Source organism: Chelon labrosus, assembly GCF_963514085.1.
Source record: "Chelon labrosus genome assembly, chromosome: 3".
Classification (NCBI taxonomy): domain Eukaryota; kingdom Metazoa; phylum Chordata; class Actinopteri; order Mugiliformes; family Mugilidae; genus Chelon; species Chelon labrosus.
The window spans coordinates 9,052,783-9,079,117 of NC_140339.1; the positions used below are offsets into that span (position 1 = coordinate 9,052,783).

A 26,335-nucleotide genomic window follows, 5' to 3' on the forward strand; every position below is an offset into this window, starting at 1 on the left:
TAGAAGTGATATTTAAATGGTGGAAATGCTGCTTATAGTGAATGCAGCTATGGGTCGTATGATTGTCTTAGTGTCATTACAAATGCAGTTAAATATAAGGAAGTGTGCAAACCTAAACCTAAGCCTGACAAAGACAGCAAGTCTGATTGGAAGGGGTTTCCATGGTAACTTAATTTGGGCTCATTTAAACCTGCTTTATGAACCTGAATTAGCTGCATATGCTTCTAAACTAAGCCTGGATAATCCTGCTCTTGGATTAAATGGAAGAACCTGAGGATGAACCAACTCGCACAGAAGATTAAAAAAATTATTTCACACAGAACCGCAGACGCACAGACAAAGAAATCTATTTTATTGAACATTTCTCAATCCAATGCACATTTATGTAAAGGTCTTCATGGTGCTTCAGGCATCTGAGCATCACGACTCACATGACTCTTGCAGATCTTGAAATAAGGCTGTTAAGGATGTTGTCCCCAAGGCACTGCACCAGGAGGCCTCTGCTCCCGAAACAATAATCTAATGCAATCTAATTCCCTTATTGGTTTTTCCTCTGCATACCGCTCTAAAATCCACTCTTGAGACAGAAACTGTACCACAGCATCTTCTGAACTCATTCATCTGACAGTGTTGTAGGCACGTGGCTGCTCTTCTGGTCGTGATCATCACTTTCCCAACTTTCTCATTCCTCCTCTGCTCATACAATAAGAAGAAAAGCCAGCGCAGGCTACTATTGATTACTCTCTCCGTGATATCTAAACATCCTTTTTCTTTCCCATTTATATCTCATATTGCTCGTTAACGAACCATCCCCTGCTTCTAACTCTAGATACTTATTTTTGCTCTTAGATTTTAATTATTATTCAGTTTCTATCTTCAAAATAGACCACGCATCTGATCTGATGACAAAAGAAGCATCTGAGGTGAAGGGCTCTACTCTTGGGTTTGAAAGCAGAGTATTGTTCCGTTAGAGGGCAGTGTCTTCAGAGCCAAAAAGCTTGGCAGCGATGGCCTGACAGTCAGTCACAGAGGCTTTTCCGTCAAAATCTACTGGCAGGATGTCTGCGTCGAATTCTTTGAGGTAGTTGTCCAGCTCGTCACCGTGAACGAAGACCTGAAGAAACAGTATTCAGAGATGTCAATTACAGTGGATCAAACTGTCAGGACTGGATCGAGATAAGACACCACGTCCCTATCCTTACCCTCTCCAGCAGTTTGCTCTTCATGAATGGTTTAACCACGTTGTACGTAGTGGTGAAGTACCAGGGCTGGTGAGTAACGTGGACGGCCTTGAAACGGGCAGGGAACGAGTCCTGAAGAGAACAAATAAAGGTTTAAAAACAATCCTCAAGTCTCAAAATCAAGAAATTCTCAGCTGTCCTTTTGATCCTCTTCTGACCTGCAGCATGTCCACCATCTTCTTGAGCTCGGCCGGCTTTATTCCTGAGGCATGCTGCATGGTGAAGCCTCTGAAGTTCTCAATCAGGACAAAGCCGTTGATCTGGGTCTCTTCGTTCTCGAGCAGCTTCTCCAGGATCACGCAGTAGGCTCTCAAGATCTGGTAAACAGAGATGAGTGTCCTTTGGAAAACATAAATTCTTCAAGTTCTTTAATGTTCGTTTACGTGGAACAGCTACCTCATCAAAGGTGATCTCCTCCAGGTCCCAGTTGTCGATGTTGAAAAGCAGGACCACGCGGCCGTATTTGTCTCTGCTGGGTAGAACCACGGGGTAGCCGGCCTCGATGGTGCTGCGGACCGCCTCGGGGGTCAGGTTCTCAAACAGCTCGGGATACTCCTTCCTGAAGCGAACGTAGCCTAGAGGAGAGCAAAGCACACATGACGACTGAAAGGTTAACTATGTTCTACTGCTGGGCCTCGATTGTGAGCATCGCTGATGTTAAAACACAATGAGACTACTGTCTTAGTGCTGAGGCACCAATTAACACACAGTACAGTAAATGTGTGTGTGTGCGTGTGTTCAGCAGGGAGCAATTAACCCCAAGGAGGAAGTTCACATTCCCCTCTCACACTAACAGCTTCTCCCTTTTAAATATTCATGTTTGTACTAATTTTTTCAGGAGACAAATATTCAAACGACAAAAACAAAATGTTCTTGTGGGGTCATCTGTGAACCAGAGGTTTGCTAAAGGTAACTGTACTTAAATGAATCATCGGTTTATTTGGTATAATACAGTTGAGGTAATCAACTTTGTGGTTATATTGCTCAACATTTTTGATCATTAAATAGAAAAGGTTGGTTGCGTGCAAGTCCAAAGTGCACACATAAACACAAACTAGGTCGTATGGCATCCTCCCATGCTTGTGTCAAACCGCTCTGCTTTTAAATCTCTCCCGGAACGACGAGTCGAGTTCCCAGCCGAACATCGTGGGCTCACAAATAAAGTCAACTCGCTGTGGCCCATTTGGGCACAAAGGAGGTCTTTGTTGGGGGGGAAACTCGGAGGCATCTCAAAGCCTCCAATTAATGAACACTTGCCTCCCTGTCTCTGAGATGGACGGGGTTCATGGAAACGAGGAGCACAAAAGAGGTCTCACCCTCAATTACCGAAGCTTATTGGAAGATTTTTCGCAGAAACTGAATCAAAGCATGACGGTGCAGGTAAAAAAAAATTACTTTTAGATATTTTAGTTTCTCCCCCTACAAGAGAAATGTCTCATTTGGAAAGTTGTATGGAGTAATAGTGTAGTTGGACGCCTCTGTTATGCACCTTTCATGAGCTCGTGGGCTCTGACAATGTCAAACTTGCGGGCTCTGAGGAAACGCAGGAGCAGAGAGTCTGGTTTGTCCCCAAAGCGCTCCAGCACCAGTTTGGCCAGGTCGTCTCCCTCGGCTGCCTTCTCCTTCATCGTGGCCCGCAGGTCTTTCAATGACGACGCCCGACTCTCATCCGTCTCACTCAGCTCATCCTTCGCCTGTAAGGTTAATAAAACAAAACCATCTAAAACAGTCCCTTTTCTAAAACCACATCAACCTTATTGATGTCTTCGAGGACGAAACAGAGCGTTGTTTGGATCTGCTGCGATTCAGATATGAGATTATTTCACCTTTTGCACGGTGTGACCGGGCAGTTTGTGGCACGGCCCAAACACCGGCCCATGATCCTTCACTGTCAGATGCTCCAGCTTTGACCTCATGGCCTGCTCCTCCTCCGACACCATACGGAAAGATCCAGTCTGCACAAAGACGAATGTGTAATCAGCTTATGCGAGTAAGCTCGTGTTTCCATAAATCATATGTCTTTAACATCACTATTTGAAGTTTTCTGGAAACACTATCGAGCATTTATTGGTGACCTTAAGCTCACACACATGAACCTCCAACCCATCTGAGCCGGAGCCAAACCCCAAACGATGCACACCAGCGAGCGGCCGGTTAATCTGCTTCACATGATTACAGAATGGGCTTCTAAAGCCCCTTCTTAAAAACAGCTTAAGGGTCCATCCCAGAGCCAGCATCTACTGGCACAATAACAGTATTAAGCAGCATCATGCGCTGACAGTCAAACCTACAAACCTCCAGGAGCTAATGCCTTTAACCCGGTCCCAAATAATTTAACTGCTCAACCTGGGGCCAGCACAAACAAAGCAAGACTCTCTCTGAATTGTTGCAGAGTGATTGAACTTACAGCAGCCATGGTTGCAGCGTCTCACAGCAGCTATACTAAAACACTGCAAAGAAAAGGAGAATTGGCACAAACAGAGCATGAGAACATCAAACCGTGAAGAGAGTCCACAGCTTTTCTTTCAAAACTTTCCACAAATCGCTTTTTGTTTTTATGTCAAAGAGGAAACAAAAAAAAAAACATGACATCAGTCTAGTTATTGATAAGTTGCATAAAAGAACCGGTTGAGGGAGAAAAAAATTATATCATGGTTCAGTGAAGACCAAACGTAGAGTTGCTCATTAGTGGAGCAGGGTTCCTGTTACATAAAGGGCCGACACAATGGAGTATAATCTGAATCATAGATCTAAGCATCCCGTCGTTTCAGCAAAAAAAATACTTAAGTTTCCAAATTCAAGTAACAAGAAATGCCAAAAAACACATACACAGATATCATTAGGTGCAAATGCATGATATAATATTGTTTTTTGTTGATTTCTTTTCTTAATTTTGCCTCGTTTGGTGCAAATTGAACAAATTCCATTGCCATCTTTGTTTCATTTAGTGAGGAAGAATATTTAAATATCAGAATTGGTGTGAGAGTTTCTGGAAGCGCCTTTAGTTTGTCAGTTAGTACTTACATTTCTGACTTAAATGTTAACACATAAGAGGAGCAACTGGACAAGATGCATTTGCAAAGGAATTTGCAAAACAAATCATATTTTGGCCAAATAATGCTAATTTGCTCTGGTATAAAAGCAAAAACTGGTGTTGATGGTAGTTTTTAACCAAACATTATGCTCCACAGGTCCTATCCAACTAACAATTAGAACACGCTAAACACACAATGCACTTTATGACCCATGTATCATTACATTTAACACCTGTTATCAGCATCCAATGAAAAGATATACCGTTCTGTTTAACTGGTGACTTTTAAATACCACACTAAATCGTACCAAACACTTTCTAATGTTTACATCCATTCACCTCTATTTCCTGCTCTATCTTGACGTTGTTTTGACCAAAGAGCTGAGCAGCCTTACCTTAAGCGGGCGGGATGAGAGACCTTCAGAGAGTGGCAGAGGAGACAGCAGGAGCAGAGAGGACCAGGAGGGGAGGAGTTATTGAAAACGTCACTCAAAGTAGGATTAAAATGACACAGTGGATTACAATGAGTGGCTAATCTACATAATACAAACTGTGAAGCGAAGAGGGAGCTGGGATGGAGGAGGAGAGGAGGGGAATGGCACAGGCTTGGACCACTAAACGGTAAGTGGTGATCTTAAGGGACAAAACACAACAACATAGTGATATAAATCGATCAGCCACAACATTAAAACCACTGACAGAAGAAATAAATAACATTGACCATCTTCTGGCAATACATTGTTCTGCTGGGAAACCTTTGGACCTGGCAGATGTTACTTAGACATGTAGCACCCACCTAGACCAGACCAGACCAGGCACCCCCACCCCATGGCAATGACCCTTCTTGATGGCAGCGGCAATCCCCAGCAGGATGCTCCAAAGTCACTAGATCCCACACTGATCAAGTATCTGTGGGATGATCCACAGAGGCCCCTCCCCTCAACCCATAGGACCCAAAGGCCCCCCACTAACAACGTTCTGTTTCCAGACACCACATGACACCCTCAGAAGGCCCATGTCCATTCTCTGATGAGTCACAACTGTTTTGGAGGCACAAGGGAGACCTACACAATATTAGGAAGGTGGTCATAATGTTATGTCTGGTTGGTGTATTTTAAATATCATAAAACAACATCATTTCACAAAACTACTTAGTTCAGAAAACACAGTCCAGTTCCATCTTGTTCAGTTCCTCCAGTACACTGCACTCTGGACTGATGTTTATCAAGGACACCACTACAGTAGGTTTGTTATCCTCCAAACAAACAGACCATTTACATACAGGCCTGAGGTTTGTCTTTGGTAGTTGATGTCCACAATCACTATGTTTCCCTCCCAAACGTCACATATAAAACTTTCCATGTTATTCCCTGTCCGACTGAAAGTTTACCCCGCACATGTGACATGAAAGGTGGGAATTCACCTCGATGCGCGTGTGTGCGAATGTCATATGAGCGAGACGACCACCTGTGAAGGAGCACTAACATGTTCAGCTTCACATCAAACATTCCTCTCTGCACATTCTTTGAAATATCCTCCTCAGAGGGGACCGCTTGTTTTGGGTCCCAGATTACGGATAACTTCCCCATGGCTGCACAGCATCAGAGAGACCGGCCTCTGTTTTTTTGTGCCAACCATTAACCAGTGTAATTTAAAAATCAATGCACTTTTTTCCCACTTTTATTTTTTGGCCGATTTTTTTATGTAATTCCACCTTCAAAGCCTCCTTCTTTGTTTTCTTACTGTCCTGAATAGTTTTGGTGTCATTTTTATAGCAGATATTAAAAATGTAAATCCTCTGTGACAGCTGTTTGGATGGTTTGGATAATCAAAGTCCTGCTGACTTTGATTATTTCAGTCCTACCAAAGGGTTCACATTTTAAAATTGAGCAGTTTTGGTGGGACATGTTCCCTTCAAGGGTTGGATGCTTTTAGTGCGATAAGATGACAAGGCTGTGTTGTCGTTGTAGTTGTTTTCTTGGTGCTCACTTGCTTGACTGAGGAATTACACTGCATGTCCAAAAAAAAGTCGCCACCTGGATTTAACTAAGCAAATAGGTAGCAGGATCCTATTGGATAATTACTGCATGGGTGATTATCTTTCAGCTGGCAACAAGTTATTTAACCCCAACTGATGCAATGAGTAGCTTCTCATCTCTTAAACAACCATGTAGAACGTCAAGCAGAGAAAACATCTAAGGAGATTGAAGAAACTACTGAAATTGGGTTAAGAACTGCCCAACGCATTATTAAAAACTGGAAGGATAGTGGGGAAACATTACATCAGGGTAAGAAGAGAGGCAGATGAAGTGATGCACCCATCATGCCTAGTGTCTACTGTAGAAGCCCAACATTATGTGCCCAAAGAATGAGATCAGCTGACTACCTGAATATACTGAATGACCAGGTTATTCCATCAATGGATTTTTTCTTCCCTTAATGTGCGGGCATATTACAAGATGACAATGTCAGGATTCATGGGGCTCAGATTGTGAAAGAGTGGTTCAGGGGAGACATCATTTTCACACATGGATTGGCCACCACAGAGTCCAGTTGAAACAAACATTCAGGAAAATGACATTCCCACTGGCCTCATTTGGACTTTGTGTTTAAATGCCAAATGCTAGGGAGCTAACATGCTAACTAAGCTGCAGTCTATCCTGAAATACTAAAACTTTTAGTCTACGTATTTGCCCCTGTCTCTTGCCACTCTCTTTCTGCCCACCAGATGTCCTCGGATATTTCTCCTTGTCCCAGTCACCTGGCTTTCCCCACCTTCCTACTCAGCTTTTTCTCTTTCCTTAAACATTTGCCCAGATTCCAATTTCCGCATCAGCTGTTTTCCATTTCCTAAACAGCTGACATTTATATTTTCGCACTTTTTCCCCAGTGTGTTGACAGATTGTCGTGTCGTTCTTCTTCCGACATGGACCTACTCTAGACTTCTTGTCTTTCTGTGACACTTTATTATCACAATTTCCAATAAAACCACTGCCGTCTCCCAGCCTGTTTAATCCGTCTGCAGTTAGGATCTTCCTCTCATTGTTCCAAACAAATAATTTTACACTGTGCTTTCCCAGCTTTACCTGAGAGTCCATAGCATTTTATGCACTGGCCTGGAATAAAGGAAATACCATGCTTGTCTCTATCTGGAAACAAACAACTGCCAATAAGCATCTCTAGATCTCACAGAGTAACTACCTATTGTTATTTATTTGCTTGGGAACAGACAGATTGTGCTTCCAGTCTTGGACGATTATGTATATTTTATGTTTTTGTTATATCCCTGGTTTTATTCCTAATGTTTTATACAGTGTTTTGTAGAGTCATCAGTCTCTCTTCTGCTCTCAGCAGTATCGGCTTGCAGGTCAGTTTGATGTTCAGAAACATGGAAACATTTTGAGATAAGCACAGAAATGCAACCTTGGAAAAGAACAGTGGCTTCATTTGTGAGCAAAGCTGATCACATTTCCTAAATCACCTGTTGTTCTTCTGCTTGTACAAATATGAAATACAGAAGCTTCTTTTGCATCTTTTCTCCTGGGAAGGAGTCCTGTATGAGCAGGTAAAGATTATTGAACTAAATAACTAATCCAATTCACTATATTACACATTTTAAACAGCCAACCATCTCCTGGGTCTGCCTTTTTATTAATTGGACATGGTATCTGATCATCTAATGTTTAGATTTCCCAACCAGGAAGAAATACCAGAAGTGAATTGTTCATGTATCAAACAACTCTATGTGTACTTTTTAAATGATGAACCGTCTTGCAAAGTTTTCTCTTGCTTCGTGATATTGTGCAGACTGACACAATCTGCAGCGCTGAGTACCATCACTGAGAAGAGGTTAATGAGCTGAGGGGGAACAGAGGAAGCGTCCATCCCGCACTAAAGCTCAGTGCTCTGCTGGATCCTTCACACACTGAGGCCTCTGTCATCCAGAATTGGCAGACTTACTGTACTATTGTTCCTCTATCAGCACCTCTCATTAGTGGATGTTCATGAATAGCCTCCTATTCCCTGGCAAGAGACAAACAGGGGTTAACAAGGCCTCTGTGCATCGCATCAGACACAGCTTACTGTTTTTTTGTCTCTGGGACAAAGTTAAGCTCCTTGATGTGAAGGAATTCCTGCAAGTTGTGTCACCCTGCAACCCAACAAATAATCCTTCATAGATAGGAATGCAAACAGAATCGCTTCTTCCCCATTATCATAGAAGACTGTTGTTTGAATTCATAAAATAGTCATTGATTTTATAATTTGAATGTTCTCAGAGTGTCTTAGTTTATTATCCACCTTGTGTACCCTTCGGATGGTAGAACCTTCTAGAACTGAAAAAGATTTACAAATTGAAACCATTTTCCAAAATACTTCTAAAATTGCCTCATTGGCTTCCTACACTCACTACAATAGAGTACACTCACTTACCAGTTCATTAGGTGTCTACTAATTGAACAGTCCTGCACTAAAAGGAAGGTTATGGTGTTCAGAATTTGTTTAAAATAACTGACAGAGCTGATGATTCAATTGTGTTTACATTTTGGAGGCTGTTTGAAGAACTATTTAGTTTTATTGTGTTGTACCAACACATGTTTCTATTATTCTGACAATCCCCATTGGGCTAGGCTGAATAATAGAAACACCTTTGTGTTTAATTCAATACAGTTTAACAGCACCACAAACTACATCCTCCAAAATGATCATGCAATTGAATCACCACCTTTCTGACGTTGTTTCAACATAAACTGAACATTATAACAGTCATCAAGGGGGGATTAGTGCATTAGTTATATTAAAATGCATTTGTTTTCACCAGTGTGCCTACTCAGGTTTGAACGACTTCAGATTTTTTAAAGTCGACTGATATGTGGTGAAACTCGAGTCGACGTCGACTAGTCGATGACGTCACTCATAAAAACTCGCTTTGCAAGAATGAAATCTATATTCTTGACCCGAATAACTTATGATTGCGTCTCACACAAAAGCTTGAACACAGGCTGCCGACGGCCGTAGCCAACACCATAAACACCGTCAGTCTGTCACTGCTAATATGTGGCTCTCGCTAGACAAACACTCAACTCGACCATAACTTCTGTCTCTCACATGGTGCATTCACTGACATCAAGGACAAATAACGCTCTCTACAACCACAGCAACAATGTCAACTAATGTTGAACTGAACATAAACACAAGCTTATCAATACTCTGCACTGCAGATATGTTTCGTCCACATATCGGCACCATCAATAGCGTTTAATAGTACTCGGTATTTTTCTGAAGCCTTGTTCGTGCACAGCAACTAAAGGTCTAATAACTCTGACAATGAAATTCAACAGCAAATTGTTGATTTAAAGCTGCTTTCTTTCTTTTTTTTTTTTACCGTAGGCCGTTAATTGACTGCTGTCAAGAGGAATTGGATAGCTCCTCTGCTTGTTAGCAGATGTCTTTTCATATGAATGTGCAATTCAGTAGTACTTTTGTTGTAGAATGGATTTCACCTTTAGTGAAGTATTTCCACACTAGATGTACCACAGCTAGTTTGCTGCAGTGACCCACTGGGATCCTTACCTGTCTTCTCGGAGGCATCCATGTTTTTATTGTCACATGATCAGTTACTAGTTGAGTTGTTGAGTAGTGTCATGGCACAGCATATAAGCAGTGAATTTGACTAATCGACTGGTCGGTACAACCCTTTATGTCTAATAAACTGGCAAGGGAGTGTATATCCTACCTCTGTGGAGTACCATCCTTATTCACAGGAGGCCATCAGTCAGAGGATCAACACTACCACCAAGTGGCCCCCCATGTTCAACATTTTCTCTCATTGGCATTAACATATACACAACCACACAACCACAATTTATCCCCAATGATTACACACTCCTCTAGTAAACAACAACAACAACAAAAAAAAAACAACACATTGCACTAGTGTCATAATATATTTACTCTGATCAGATTTACACAACAACATTGTCACTTCCCTCATGAGATGAATGACAATAAGGCACAAAATCATACTTGTAATTCTGCTTAGACACAGATAGTTGATGTTTTACAATGTTTTCTTTACACATCACAGTATACATGTTGGTGCTGTGCCACACGGCAGATTGACACTGAAGTAAAAATAGTGGTATTTGTTTATTTGGATGAATTTATGAGCTGCCAAATAAAAAATGAGGCATGCCACATAAGAATAGACGTTATGCTGACATGTTCCCTTTTTTCATGACAGTCAAGCCACACATACCCACTTCCTGCCGTTTGCCCGGATGAGGGAACAAACATATGACAGACGGAAACTGGAATTGTGATTAAATACAAACGTTTTACAGCCATAACTCCATGCGTGGTCTCTGTAGTTCATGCATTTAAATGTATTGTTTTTAAATTATTTGTGTTGCCCATGACACACATAATAATTATATAACTTGGTCGATATTGCAGTTTACAGTGGCTTGTAAAATGTTACCAGGCAGCAGTTTGAGTTTATATTGCGCTCCTCAATGTGATGACGCACTGTCCACAATAAAAACAGGAAGTCAGTTTTTTTTACACGTCTGGACAAAGTGCCAAACTGCCAGTTTGTAAAGAGCGTTAGAAGCAGCACAACATCAGAATCGATGTTTAAAAGCTTTCTAAAAGCACAAAAAAAAATCTATATTTTGCAAACAGACCTGCTGAAACACCACTAATGAGGACTTCCAACTATGTAGCTGAGCCCATAGTGAAGAACAAAGTGTGTCATGTGAAATACTTCAACAAAAGTCAAGGCACAGTCAGCTTGACGCTTTTTGGAAACGAGACTTATGTAAACATTACAGTTCTGGAGGTATAAATAAACGACTTGATTAATTAAACTGAACTGCCCTTTGTTTCCTGTGGTCTTCTTAATAGTGTGAAATGTAAAAGACAGTGGTTTGAGTTGCAGGGTCAAAGTGTCTTTCAAAATTAAGTTATTCATCAGGAGACTTGGCCACCGCCTCTGTCAGTCATTTGACAATCTTTTTCTTCTACTAAGTGGTTCTTCTGAACATAAAATCATTAAAAAGAGATTACATATACAAAAATTGTCTGAAATGTCTCTTAAAAGAATACTGAAAGCAATAAAAGACCAACAGGTGTTGCCATGCTCCCTTCCGTGCTGAAATGACCCACAGATTTATGGGAGATGCAGTAGTCGGCACAAAGCGTACAGGATGGCAGGTTTCAGTCTCAGCCCACAAACGTCAGCCCTGCCATGATGGCAAAGCCCAGCAGGATGAAGAGCACCTTGAGGAGCTGCTTCCCGGGAGAGTTGAGCTCGTGTGGGAGGATCTCCAGGAAGGTGATGTAAATGAACGTGCCTGCGGCGAGCCCCTCTAGGACGGCCTGGATCAGAGCTCCGGACGCAAGCTGAGCCTCCATCACACTGATGCCGATGGCGATGCCTAAAGGTGACATGATGGCGAACACTCCGATGTACGCAGCTACCCACAGAGGACGAACAGCGCTCTGGACCAGCTTCACGGACAGGCTGAACACTATGATGCTCTTGTGGACAAGAATAGCGATGCAGATTTCTAATACCTGAAGGAAATACATTTATGGTCATTTCTACGTCTTATAAGATCCTTAATTATCAAAAGAAGATTTAGTGCACAATGCATTCACTACCTAATGAACTGGCAAGTAAGTGTAGATTTATATCAAAGTACGTTGCACCGTAATGCACCGTATCAAAGAAGCTCATTGCATTGTATGAGCAACTTCCTCAGTTTTGGGAGTCAACGTGCAGGATGAAATCAGGTTTTCTCAGATCTCTTGTGGCCAAAGGCTCCTGGTTTGTAACAGTTCTGTCAGGTTTAACCACATCCAACAGTGATGGGATTACGCACCAACCACATCCCAAATCACTGTGGTAATTGAACCCGTTGCGTCCTCAAACCATTCTACCACTGCTATCAAGGAATGCAGTTTTACACTTTCTTTTTCACATCTTGTTGCATTATGACTTTAAATGATGTAGCAAATTTCTCCCTTGAAAATAAAACCTTTATGTGAAAAGCAATTTGTCTAATTAAACCCAGTTCAAATCAACACACTGAAGTAAATGGCCAACAGAACACATTATAAATAATTATATGCAGAAAAGTCCTGAGGTAACACTGATAACAGAGCGAAACTGTGAACCAAAAGAAGAAGCTCTGACTCGCTTGATCGGGTCGCTGTTTCACTCTCAAAGCGTTCTGAAGCCATATACTGAAACGTTTGTCTGGACACATGAGCTCGCAGATTTTCTGAACAGCAGCTTTATCCGAGCAGCACTTTCCCGGGGCGAAACCGATTTAACATCAAGTGAAGGACTTTCTGTCTTCTTACCTTGGAGTCGGTGCTCTGCAGGCCGATCGCAAGACCCTCAAAAACCGAATGGAGCGAGAGTGAGAGGAAGAGCATGAAGGAACGAAATGGAGAGTGAGCCTGAAAGTCAACATGGACGTGGTGACCGCTGCTCTCCAGATTGGCCGCCCCGTGGCTGTGGCTGTGCCCGTGCCCGTGTCCATTCCTGTTGTCGGCTATGAGCGGTGACCTCTCCTCACGAGACCCTCTCACCTCCCGGCAGTTCAGGACAATCCTCTCCACTATGAGGACTAGGAAGAATCCGGCAGCCATGATGAACTCTGGAAGGGGAAAGCTGGTCTGTTGAAGACCAATATATAGATTAAACAGTTTGCAGTGTCAGTCTTCAAACAAGAATATGTTAACAGAAAAAAAGAGAACAGTGTGAAAGAACAAGTTTTTTATAATTGAAGAAGAAAAACATAACGGATGAATTGTAAGGGAAATACCAAACAATATCAGATTCCAGCCTCTCAGACGTCATTTTATATCAAATGTTGTGTTTTTTTTGTTTTATACTCCTTGCTCTCAGGATAACTGAGACACTTGGACGTACCTCCACCTTCTGAGCATCCAGCACCTCGTTGATGTCCGACAGATAATCTGGGATGATGTCCAGAAAACATGCTGCCAGGAAAACCCCGCCGGCAAAGCAGCTGATCAAACTCAGAACTGTTCGGTGTAGTTCTTCGAATGGAAAGACAAAAGATTCTTACGTTTCAACATGCACATAGAGGGGCACTCATTGCAGGGAAAATGCTGCGAGCAAATGTTCCTCTGACAGTTGTTTTTCTTGTTTTTTTCTTTTTGCTGAAATGTGACTCTCATGTGAATTCTTGCAACATCTCAAAATTCCTAAGTTAAATAAAAGCCATAAATAGCTATTTAACCTATAAATTATATAGTTGATCCCCTTAAAAAACTGTTGGGACATCGTGTGACATCTGACAGAAGTCCAGATGACTCAGCAGCACAGTGTTTCAGCACACAGGGATGTAACAGAGAGAAATGATACTTTCACTTCCGTTTAAAGAAAGCTGAAGTTCGCAATCAAACTACACCGACGTGACTGACATAGATTAAATTAAATATGACCACGAGTTAGAAGAGCACTGCAGGCTTCATCTCTATCAGGTGACTTCCAGTCGGGGGTGGGAGGAGGGATTACGGTTGGTAGTAACATAGTAGGAGAGCAAGAATTAGACTATTACAAGTCACATGATGGGGTTTACCTTAAAACATTCCTGGACTTTTTGCTCATAGCTGACCTATGATCAACATTTGAAGCTGCTGTTCTCTAATATCTTAATGCATCGTTAAAGGTTTCTAAGTCACTGTTGATAAAATCGATAGCATTTAATTGTCTTTACAACGCTATCTGCCACCGAAACATGTGATTAACTGAGAAATCCCAGGTGGGGAAACCACTGACCACGCAAAATCGCTTATCTTAGTGGAAGCAGTGATACCAAACTTCATTCAAACTTCTGGCAATTTAATGATACTTCGTTTGTATGGAAATGGTAGCACGTATTAGGACGGATGTGACAGCTTGAAACAAATCTGTGACTTCTCCTTTTTGGTTCGGCATTTGTGTAACAAGGTAACACATGATTCAATCAAAATAAAATGATTTATTTGTTGTCACTGTTGTCACTCTCCTTTTAAAGACGACAACAACAGTTAGACACAGTAGGGAAGTCTATGTTATTAAACGCAGATACTTCCGTTAACATAAGTATCAGTACATCTTTGTGTTAAATGAATCTTTTCTTATATGTTATTGTCGTGTACCAACCTGTCCCGTTTGTGTTTCTGAACCATACGACTCGAGCAGGGATGAATCCAAAAAGAAGAGTTAGCAGCAGTAAACCGACCAGAGCGCCTATTTTCACCTGGAGCAGATATTCCATTTTCGTAGCATTAAAGTGTCAGTTTTAAGAGTGAAGTCCACTACCTAGCTGTACAAAACATTAGGTTAGCTGCGATGCATGTCGACGCTTTCTAGCTCTTCTTCATCAGACTGACAGGAGCTTAATGTGGGACAAGCGACCACATAATGTTGTTAAAAAGAAAACAGCTCGGAGGGTTCAGGCTACGGTGGCCGAGAACGGTCAAAAAGGCGAGTAAAACCAAACACAGGACGTCTTGTTTCTTATCATTCTGTGTTTGATTTTACTCGCCTTTTATCGTGAGTAAAACCAAACACTGTTTAAGTATATATATTTATATATATATATATATATATAAATATTTACAAACAGACATGGCAGCCTACAAATCACTAGCTGTACAGCAACTCAACTTTCTGTAATAGATAACTCCATGTTTTAATGTTAATGCACATTATTGCAACTTATTAATCCTTCCTATGAATATCATATATTTACTTTCATCTCTATTTCTTGTACATTTGTTCATATGCAATTTGTTTGCTTATACTATTTTATTTTACACGATTTTTAGTTATATTTTATTTTTATTTTACGCGATTTTTATTTCTATTTTATTTTTATTTTACCTGCTGTTCTCAAGAGTGTTTTTATGTGTAACTGTGCTACTGCGACCAAGTGATTTCCCTTGTGGATGAATAAAGTCTGTCTACGTAGGAGCCTAGGAAAGGTGCAAACATGGAAACAGTGATAAACAAACAATAAACAAAAATTACAAACTCTTTTTTTATTCATTCATCTTCTGTTATCGCTTATCCTGTGAAGGGTCACAGGGGGTGCTGGAGCTTATCCCAGCTTACAAACTCTTTTAAACAGTTAAAAGTATCTCCCTATCCGTAACCCTATCCCTACAGTGTCCTAAACAATAAAAAAAGTGATGAGTTAAAATAATTACATTTAAGCTAGACAAACAATGATAGGCCTAAATCATTATACAAGGTGGAAATTCAGTTTAAACTCATCAGTTGCTTCAATGAGATATTGTTTTTTAAGATATAATATAGTTTTGGTTATTTTTATTAAAAGAAGGGAGAGATTTGCAAAACTTTGAATTACATTACAATATAATTTGTTGTTTTAGTTTTGCTGCATCATAACATGTTATCTCTGCGGATAGAAATTGAAAGTGATGGGATCCTTTGCTTTATCCATAGGTTTATATCAAGCCAGATTTTTTGTATTACACGAGAAAAGTACATAGTCAACTGTTTTGATATATTTTCAAGAAAATATGCATGCATTGTCATCAATACCAAAGCAAATTGCAAAGTAAATCTTTGGAGTATATGTTATTCGTAATTTAGAACACTTTTTTGTCCGTTTTGACAACTGAACAAGCGTGAGACACACTATTTCTGGGAATATTTTATCTGGATAGGGTCCAAATACTTTTAAACTGATCCCTGTTTGGTAAAAGTTGGTTAACCATTGCCCAGCACCACGCAGAATGAGCTGTCTGGTGCTGGGCTAATATGTTGCTAACACATTGTAAAAAACTGGAACTTTATTTGACTCACAATACACTGACTCTCATAGACTCATAGACTGTGTTTGCAGGAGTGTATTAAAGGTGCTTTAATACTGTCTGACTAATTTGTTTCTTCAGTTCTTCTAAATGGTTATTATCATTATTAATCTTTCATGTTAACAGTCATTTTTTTTTGTTTTGTTTTGTTTTTTAAAACTGTCATTGTGCCTGTCCTTGTCAGTCTACAGTCATTAGAGACAGTTAAACGAACAGCTCATTTGCAACCTGAGCAACTCAATGTCACCCTCTGGTGATAAAATGCATTAATGTCTGTCCCAAGTTAAACAGTTTCTTCTTTAGGCCATGTGTTAGTACTTGTAGCCTACTTTCCAAAATGGTTAAAAACCTTTTTTGACATAATAGAAATTTTGATACATGTGCAATTAGTTTGTGTTCGAGATTCAACAGAATCAACTTTGCATCCAACCAGATGCTTGACAAGTCATTCACAGCGGCAGCAGGGCGGACAAGGACATTGTCTTACTCACCTGCAACAAACTTCCAGCAACATTAACTGTGAGGTGTGGATTCTGTTGGTAAATGTCACCTGAATACTAAACGTAAAGGTCAACAAACTTATCTTCAGCAGTTTGTTGTTAAGATTTACGTTTGTAAATTTGATATATTTTCCCTTTGTGGGTATGCAGCCTTTTGCTTGCTGGGCAGAAGATCTATTGGGAGCATTGTTTAAATTATCTTAACTCTTATGGGCACAGATGTACATAAACTAGAGTCTTTTCGGTTTTACACAATGTTAACAGCCCAATTAAATCTCCAAATATTATACTAACATAAAAACGTTAAAGTATAAACTGTATTTATTTCATCTTGTCACCGGCAGATGTCGCCATGTCGCCACGAGTTTCTTTCGCCACCACGCGGCGACCGGCGGCGACGTAGAAAGAATCGATGACGACATATTCGTGCGCCGGATATGTTGCGCTTTCCACACAAGCCCTGAATGCTGATGTGTTTCAAGGAATTACACAGCAGGGAGACCGAGGAGTTTTTTTTTTTTTGATGCTGTAACTCAATAACGGGGAGAAGCGGCGCCGGGTCAGCGGTCGATGTCGAAGAAGACGCGGTGGGAGACATCTGCAACACCGAAACCGAGAGAGTATGGCGGTGAGAGAATGAGACACATGCAGCTGCTACAGTGACAGAAGGAAACAGGAACAACTGACTGATTTCACTTCTGAGGTTTCTTTTAAACGATTAGTATGAATGATGCTGCCTTGCAGAGTGACTCGACTGCAGTGAGGCCACCACAAGGTGCCAAAGGGCTTAAAAAAAAAAAAGTCATAGAAGGAAAGAATTAATACAAAAAAATGTAATTTACTCTAATTTTTATTCACTGTGCAGGTGTGGTGTTGTGTAGCCTTTCTCGATCCTGCAATTCCTACCTATGTAGTGTTGCAATAGCTTATAAACATTACACACTGACTTCAAAGTATAGCATGCATACATTTGCCAGTTCCTTAAGCACACTAATGTAACCGTCCTGCATTAAATCTTAGCTTCATTTAAGGTGTGTTGTACCGACATGTTTCTTTGATTTTGACAACCCAGTTTTTTAGTCAGTAGGCTAGGCTAAATAACAGAAACTCTAGTTGATTCAGTCTAGTTTAACACCACCATAACATCCTCCAAAAATTATCATACAGTTGAATTACCACCTTTCTTACCCTATTTTGACATAAACTGAACATTATAAAAGTCAAGAAAGAGGATTTAGTGCGGGACTGTTACTGTAGAATGCATTTGCTTTCACTAGTGTACCTAATGTTCTGGCGAGTGAGCAAAGAACGATGTGTATTCCCGTCATCTTTATAAACAAGAAATAGGTTTAAAACACATCTTGTGGAATTTCATGCAAACCGTTAACATTCATTCATAAATGAAACCTTAAACTTGCATTTAATAACTGGTGAAATCACTGTAATGTGTCTTTAAATTAAAAAAATATATCATATATCAGTGAAGAACAGATAATGGGGGGGAAAAAATTAAAGACATTTTATAGCTACCAGAGAAGAGTCAGAGTTCAAAGGTGAAATGTTCCTCATGGTAAATTTTATTTGATTTACAGTGTCAGGTGAATAGTCCGTTATTATTTAGGTATTAATTCTACCTAGCTGTGGATTGTTTTGTATTAGATATTAATAAAACATTGTCATTTTTCCAGATTAAATTAGATCATAGTCTTTGTTTACAGATATCTGATATTAACGTGAATTTATTGACTTCACTAAGCCTAAGGTCTGGCCAGGTACCATAAAAGTAGAAAGGAACAGCTGAAAAGCTTTGCCTGTGTTGTCCCTGTATTTACAAAAAATGCTAAAAACGTATTTGATCTCTGTGGTTTTGCACAACAGCCCAAAGGTAAAGTCGGCACGAAGGGAAAGAAGCAGATCTATGAAGAGAACGAGGCGACTCTGAAGTTCTACACGCGAGTCATCCTAGGAGCTAACGTAAGAAACTCTGTCTTGTATTTGTGTTGTTTCAGTCAAATTAAAGGTCTCAATATCAACACCATGGACTTTGCAGTCCTTTAGATTTATCACGTCTATTGTCAGTGGGTCAAGGGTTGCTTAAGCTTTTTTCAGGCTGCAGATCATCCATGCAACCAGACTCACAACTGCTCTCCACAACAACATCCTACGATGCAGTCATGATAGCCCACTTTCAGAGATATTAAACAAACCTATTATATTTTAGTGTGTAGAAAAATCTACTGTAGCGCTGGAACAAACAAATCATTTTGTACGAAGAAAAGTGATAAAATATTTTTAGGTGCCAAAGTACTAAACTTATTTTGTTTTGTTTTTTCTCTCTCTGATAATTAATTGTCCCACATGTCAGAAAATAATATCTGAGAAGCTGATAAACTGTCTCACTTCAAACTGAGTGAAACCACTGATGGACTGTCAAAATAATGAATCAGCTAGCTCATAAATCGACACAAGTTTTAGCGCTATTACACTGACCAGCTATTCAACCCCGTTTCTAATGCTGTTCCCCTGCAGGCAATATATGCCGCAGTAAATTTCTTGGTTTTCTACAGTTCGTCTACATTTTGGACATGGGTGAGTCTTTTTTTTCCTTTTCTTTTATTTAAAGATTATTTAACATGTCAATATCTGCAAATCTAATATAATTTCATGCACACCACTACTTCCCTTGTTCCCTCTAATCCTTTTATGTCTCCTGTAGCTGCTGCTGGTGTTTGCACTAGCAGTGTACGTCGGGAGCTACCGCTCCATGTCTGCCATGGCCAAGCCAGTGTTTGCTGAGGACGGAAATCTCCTGGATGGAGGAATAGACTTGAACATGGAGCAGGGAATGGCAGAGTGAGTAATTCTATAAAAGACAAAGTGAATTCAGGCATACTGGGAAGAGAAACCTCAGTCTGCATAGGCTCTGAAAGCAACATGATTATAGGAAACAGCGTGGAATGGCAAAGATGGTTTATACTAAAAAAAAAAGATGGAAGAGAAATAGATTTTAGTATCCGTACTAATACTTAAACCCTAGTTGCGTGGGATTGGTTTACGATTCATTTGCAGTGTTAATTTCTGCTTTCCTCTCACTTTAATCATGGACATGGTGAATTTGCACGGGATTGAGACACAAACTCAAAAATTATTACAAATTGCTAGAGGTACCCAGGTTTTGTTGGTCCTGTGCAAATAGGACTAAAGATTTTTGTAAGGTTGCCCACTAATATATGCTAAATTGCCTTGAGAGCAGTAGCGAGGGCACAGGGGACATTTGGACTTTACACTTTACACTTTAATTCAGTCAATGAGTAAAAAGCAGCTCTGTCAATTCTGTCTAGTTGGTAAAACTCAATTCATTAAGGTTATTCTTTTTTTGGCATTTGGCCTTAATAGACAGAGCAGTGGTGACAGACAGGGAATGTGTGGAAATAAAGCTGAGGAATGATGTGCAGCAAAGGCATTAACTGAAACCGGTGACTGGGCTGTTAAGGGCATCGTGTCCCCCAACTTCTGAAACCTCCGCCCATTGTCTTCCTGTAAAGATAGTTGTTCTTTTTGTCTGCACAGAAACATGGAACATGCCGGTGATAATTTATTAGCTGTGTTCTGGTTCTAGGCACCTGAAGGACGTCATCCTGCTCACAGCCATTGTACAAGTGCTCAGCACAATTTCCTCTTATTTCTGGTATCTTTGGCTGCTGGTAAGAGCTTTTTTCTTTTTTCTTTTTTAGAATGCGTCATGTTTATCTAATGAATCCTACTGTGTACAGTAGCTCTTATTTATCTGCCTGATTCATTTTATGTTTTTGTTTTGCTCACGTCTCATAAGTGTTTCTTGAACTGATAATCCTCTCTGGGCGTTTCAGGCCCCGGCTCGTGCCCTGCAGCTGCTTTGGACAAACTTTCTGGGCCCCTGGTTTATGGCGGAGAGCCCAACGGCGCCGGAAGAGGTGAACGAGAAGAAGCAGAGAAGACAAGAGCGCAGACAGATGAAGAGATTCTGATGCTGCAGAGCAGACTGAGCAGTATTTTTATACACAGAATCTAACACACAGATGGCAAGGAACACATAAGTTATTTAGGAACTAATTTTGTTATCAGGTTAAACTCAGTCCAAATCTGATGCTGTGGAATCTTGTTTTCCCATGTTTATATTCTCCCCGCTTTCTCATGTAATCCAATTTTATCCCTAAATTATGAAATGAAATGTTCCCTGTTTAGATAATGTCAGGGTCCAAATATCATTTATTCCCCATGCAGAGATTTATTGTAAGAGATTTGTTCTTGCACAATGCCGTCACACTGTCCCCGTCCTCCTGCAGATTTCCATTTAAATTACATTTCACGCATCAACCCCTAAAAACCAAACTGAATTTACTCAAACAGTGCCACTTTCATCATTTTATTTATCATCCATCACCGTCCCTTCATCACAGAATTTTTTTCTGAGCTATCAAGTCTTATTCAGTCAACTCGATATAAAATAAGTTTTAATAGAAAAATGGAAACAACTTTTTGCAATAAAAATCTCAACGCTGAGTGTGGAGTTTTGAGGAAAGATTTTTTTTTCCAGTTGTCAGAAAAAGAAAGTCCTAGCTTTTACTTTCAGTTTTCCTACGAGGCTAAAGTTTTGTGCCTTAATAAAATCCTTTTTCGTGTATGTGTGTGTAAGAAGCAGCTGTCTTTAAAATGTTCCTACTGAAAAAGTGTTGACAATGCATTCTTGAAGAGAAATGAGGGATGTTCGGCCCAAAGTTGAAGCTTAATGTACCATAAAATCCGTGACGGTTCACTTTTGGAGGAATTCAGAGTTCAAGAAAAGGGCAAGCGGAGTTAACAGTTATTTTCATTATCAGTTCACTTCTGTGGCTTGCTTTCGTATTAATTGATTCTTTGTTCGGTTTTATAAATACAGAAAAGAAACGGCCCAGAGGCAATTTTTTGGTCCCACAGCACAAAACCCCCAAAAATATCCGTTTATTTTACTAGATATATTCTTTTGATTATTGTTATACTATTAAATTACTGCAGCCCTTAATTCAGTGTGTGTTGAGATAGTTTTGTGAGTCCGTATGGAGTCATTCTGTATTTACTGTATCTGAAAACGGTCGTCAACAAATCTGGGTGTTTGGTTTTCTACTGGACAGTAACTTAGACTTATAGAAGTACACAGTTTATACATAGGAAAGTGCAACATAAGCCAAAAACGATACCTAATTTAATCTTTTAAAATCAATGTTTGAATTATTTACTCTCAAATCCTACTTTCTCCAAAGCACTGCAGCCTCCTGAATGATGCTTGCTGCCCTCTGATGGTTGTTTAATTATTTAAATATTTATTTTAAATGGAATTAAGAATGTAGACAGATGATGGAGAAATTAAGTGTAGCATGACACTCAGTGCACTGACTCCATTTTTTTAGGGTGCTCCTCCAACTCCTCACATATTTCGAGATTAAACATTAGAGCTGGCGGATCAATACACAGACGACAGGCTAATCCCCCAAATGCTGGAGAAATGTTAAACCGACCTCGTGCACGGCTGCGTTTAACGCTGTCGTTTCCCTGTGGTGATTTGAGTCTTGCCCCCAGGGGGAGAAAAAAAAAAATATGTTGTTTATTGTCAAGTCTGCTAAGTGACTCCGCAGCCTATCCAGTGTTGACAAAGTGAATTTAGCGATTAGAAGAGAGTGAGTGGGCTGAACTGCTCCCAATATAATTACAGATTTGTTATTATTGTTACATCCGTGCTTTTCCCAGCTCAACAAGCTGCAACCTGCTGTCTCCGTGTCTGAAGGAGAAACTCTGTGACTGTTGTTACAAGGAGGGAAAAAAACAGCAAGGCAGCTACAAACATGAATTAAACGTCTCTTTTTTTTTTACATAAGTTCAGAAGTAAGTTCCTGAAGCATCAATATCCACACAAGCGTTTTCCAAAATGACTGCTTTTAGTTCGCCTGTGTCCTGCCCTCCTTCATCCCAGCCCTGTGGTCCTGTACTGTCTCTATTATAGGGTTATAAACAAAGTAACCAAAATTAGAGCAGCACGGCATCCAGTTGTCAGGGCCAATCCCAGATGTGGGCTTTGAGAGGGACCATGTTGCAGTGTAATTTAGTACTGGGGCCACTCACTCGCACGTAAACCCCACCTCCCCCTCACAAAAAAACTCACAGATATACTGTTGTGTTTTCTATAAGGAGATGTGCAGAAATGTGGGTTTGTGTGTTGTGGTGTTAATCTATTTCAGAAGAGTACAAACTTTACAACGTTTACCTGAGATGCAGAATCTGTGCATTTATGAATGCAGCCCCTATCTGCAAACCTCCCCTTATCTTCTACTTCATAAAAAATGTCTTCTTTTCACTTTGAAATGCAACACAGCATTAGAGAAGTATGTCTTAAAATAATGTGCTGGATGTGAGTCCCGCTATCTCTGCATTTGATTTAGGACGGAGAGAAAAGAAAAGAGTGGGAGAGCGAGGTTCTTGTTTACCATGGCAGTAAAACAGGGTTCATCCTGACAAGATGAAATAAGGGAGTTGAAGCCGCATTCCATTTTCCAGGCTTTGTGTGTAGCTTTCGCATGCTATAGGAAAGCCAAACAGTTTAAACCGGTTATTAGAGCAAAATAAATGCAAATATCACGTGATCCAAGAAATCGAGTGAAGGCCGTTTCTTTTTTTTTGTCTCGTTGGCTCCAGCCAAGCGCGGCCTTCGCATTTCAGGTCCCTTTAGACGCACACGGCCAGACAAAACAGGAAATTGGAGGGGCATTTGGGCAACAGTCGAGCCTTTGACCCTTGACCTGCAGCGCTCCCTGTCTTTGAAGTCAAGAGAGAGAATCAAAAGCAATTACAAGCAATGCAGAGTGTGTTCCCTTGAACATTTAGCCTCCGCTGTGTAAACAGAATCGGAGCTCCCTGAGTGTGTTTGGCAGAGCTGTGGGTGTAGTCCTCCTCAAGCTCATCATCTCTGCTCGGTTTTTCGGCCGTGTTTTGACTCCGATCCACAACAGTTTCGGTTGCGGTGGAGGAGCATCGTGCACGTGACGCGAATGCTTTATCTCGATTCCTGCGTGCTTGCTTTCTCTGATTACAAATAAGTGTCAGCGCCTCGGGCATCATCTTCTAGTTTAAAGATGACACCGGCCAGGCGGCGTTCACGGCTTCCACCATGGCCTTAAAAGGAAGATGTCAAGAATTCCTGCTGCATTTGACTCGTGTGTGGGTGTATGAGCGTGCGTGTTCTTGTATTACTCATGTTGTGGGGACATGCATCTGATTAGACAGTCACGTTGCAGGGGTTTGCCTCCCTTTTTTGGGACCAAAAAGACAAGTCTAATAAATTTTAAGCCGCAGACTTGGTTCAAGGTTGGATCAGTCAAGTAGTGTTTATGGTGTGCAGGAAATCAATGTAAGTCAAAGTAGCGTCCTCTAAAACTATAAAAACACGACTCTGTGTGTGTGTGTGTGTGTGTCTGGAAGCATCTGGAGCATCAGACTCGGCGACAAATACTCCACCCTCCTCTGAGATTGTCACCTTCATTTAGCATCCCGCTCCGTCCCGTGCCAGCCTGTCATCTGCTCCTGTTTGCCACCACCCGCAAAATGACGACAGATCAATAGAACCACGCGATCTGATGTCTTATCTGTTCATGTGCCACGGCTAAAAGAGGATTCGTTTAGGATTCCACAGTCTTTCACAGCATTTGGCGACGACTTTGAAGATTTTTATCAGCTGCTTTTGAAATACTGGACTGTAACATATTAAATGATGAATTGCTTGTCTGTGCACAAGCGCCTCCTTGAAAATGATTCATCCCGTTTGCCTGTAGCATAAATTAAAAATAATACTGTAGACTTTTACATCCAAAAGTACTGTGTATGCAGTTCAGACGGAGCTCAGGGCAGCACTTTGTTTGGATAGTCTGGTGTTAATATAAAGCAAAATAGCACACCAAGTGACTAATGACGAAAGATAAGTGTTTCTTAACAGTGTGCTTATCCAGATACCCGCTGAATACTTTTTTTAAAAGAGAATCCTAAACCTTGTAGCTCCAGAAGGAGGTGCATCAAAATGAGATGTCACTCAAGGCGTCATCGGTTAGGGCCAAAGACAACAAGTATGAAAGTAGAATAAGAAAAATGGAGCTAGGAGAGAGTTTGAGATCCTCATGAAGTGGATCAAGGCTTCATCACTGCATAATACACCCAAATGTCTAATTAAACTCAATCTAAGAGTGATTTAAAAAGGAAAATGCAGCATCCAGTTGATGGTATAATATCTTCAAAAGCCACCAGACTCCATTCACAAAAACAGTAATTTTCCCCCGTCCCAACACAGGAGTTGACGGTCTATCGCTGTGTGACTTTGGTGATTTAACATGTTAAATTGGATCTAAACTGGATCTAAACCAAACCGATGACACACAATAACACAAACAAACTGACCAGTCCAGGTCAGCAGTGTTCCAGAAATTCCTGTGAGCTGAAAGCTAAAATTGCAGGTTTTGTGAATGAAGTCTGGTGGCTTTGAAGTGAGCAGTACAGAAGCTTCAGTTTCCTGTTGGAAAAAGCTGCCTGACAGCAAGATTAATCAATGAATATATTCTTATAATAGCATACACATTAGCTGATATGTTTTTTTTTTGTTTCATGTTTTAGGTTCCTAAAATTCATCCTGAGGTTTTCCTGGCGCCTCGGACACTGAACAGAAAATTGCTTCAGAGCGTAGATGACCTCCTGATTCCAGCCTGGACTCTGAGACCGGGAAAATCCTGAACATCATGCCTGAAACATCCTGAGGATCTCAAGGTTTGTTTTAGTCATCATCAATCTCAGTTCAGCTTTGTTAGGTCGTTTATATTAAGTTGCTCCCTGTAGTGTGCCAAACCCTCACTGCCAAGGTTATGAACTTGACGGCATCAGAGTCTTGGTTTGTACATTTTAACTTCGGTTGCTAAAGCAGCCATCTCATGATGAAATACTAAAAAGTTAGCCTCGCACTATTCTTGAATTAGAGACACATCGTCCACATGAAGTGATTCCTCTGTGAGTACATGTATTTAAGGAGATTTGAGGATAAACTAACAAATCAGCAGCAGAGATGCAGAAATTTCAAATTAAAGATGAATGCTTGATCATAAATTATTCAGTGTACACCCAGGGATAATTTGCATTCTTGCACTTTACGCAGTTTGGAGTAACATGTACACAAAATGACGCATTATCTCACGTGTCTTGAATAAAGCATACTTGCACTAACTTGTGTGAAGGGTAGGACAATTGAAAGGGATTTACGGAGAACTTGACAAGAAGATAATTAGGCTGCACTAATGCTGGCAGTGTAGAAAGGAAAAACAACTTGAAACCAGCGCACGTGAGGAATGAAACTGGTGAAGATATTATGATGAAATCAATAAAGTAGAGTTCAAAGTAGAGTTCAGACACCATATTTAAAATTTACACATGGGTATTCACAGGGTTTGAACCTTGATGGCTGTGGAAAGTGTTTGAAGACATAAACACAGACATAAATCATGCAGTCATTACAACAGGACATGATATGACGATTAGGAACGGGACTTTTAAAAGGAAATGACATGTTAGTAAGAGTGAGAAAAGCAATGAATTGAAATATGGATAAAATAGATTTATAATCAGTATTCTCTTTAGAAAAGCCGCAAAATATTTTT

General features: G+C 40.5%; 3 protein-coding genes across 3 annotated transcripts; 1 reads left to right on the forward strand and 2 right to left on the reverse strand.

Annotated features, from left to right (window-relative positions):
• Positions 1-376: 376 nt before the first annotated feature.
• On the reverse strand, positions 377-14,873 carry LOC311485717 (retinaldehyde-binding protein 1-like). The gene is made up of 9 exons (XM_084541300.1): positions 14,459-14,873; positions 13,217-13,347; positions 12,643-12,960; positions 3,068-3,196; positions 2,731-2,935; positions 1,638-1,816; positions 1,400-1,558; positions 1,203-1,313; positions 377-1,114 (listed from the first exon to the last, which is right to left on the reverse strand). The coding sequence occupies exons 1-9, from the start codon at positions 14,571-14,573 to the stop codon at positions 968-970; spliced, it is 1,494 nt and encodes a 497-aa protein (XP_084397426.1). The 5' UTR covers positions 14,574-14,873; the 3' UTR covers positions 377-967.
• On the reverse strand, positions 9,770-12,624 carry LOC311485719 (zinc transporter ZIP1-like). Its single transcript, XM_084541302.1, has one exon. The coding sequence runs from the start codon at positions 11,863-11,865 to the stop codon at positions 11,497-11,499; it is 369 nt and encodes a 122-aa protein (XP_084397428.1). The 5' UTR covers positions 11,866-12,624; the 3' UTR covers positions 9,770-11,496.
• A 2,073-nt stretch (positions 14,874-16,946) lies between the features above and the next one.
• tmem208 (transmembrane protein 208) lies at positions 16,947-21,179 on the forward strand. Its single transcript, XM_084541805.1, has 6 exons — positions 16,947-17,265; positions 18,516-18,611; positions 19,167-19,226; positions 19,354-19,490; positions 20,257-20,341; positions 20,507-21,179. Exons 1-6 carry the CDS (start codon positions 17,260-17,262, stop codon positions 20,642-20,644), a joined length of 522 nt encoding a protein of 173 aa, XP_084397931.1. The 5' UTR covers positions 16,947-17,259; the 3' UTR covers positions 20,645-21,179.
• Positions 21,180-26,335: the final 5,156 nt, after the last annotated feature.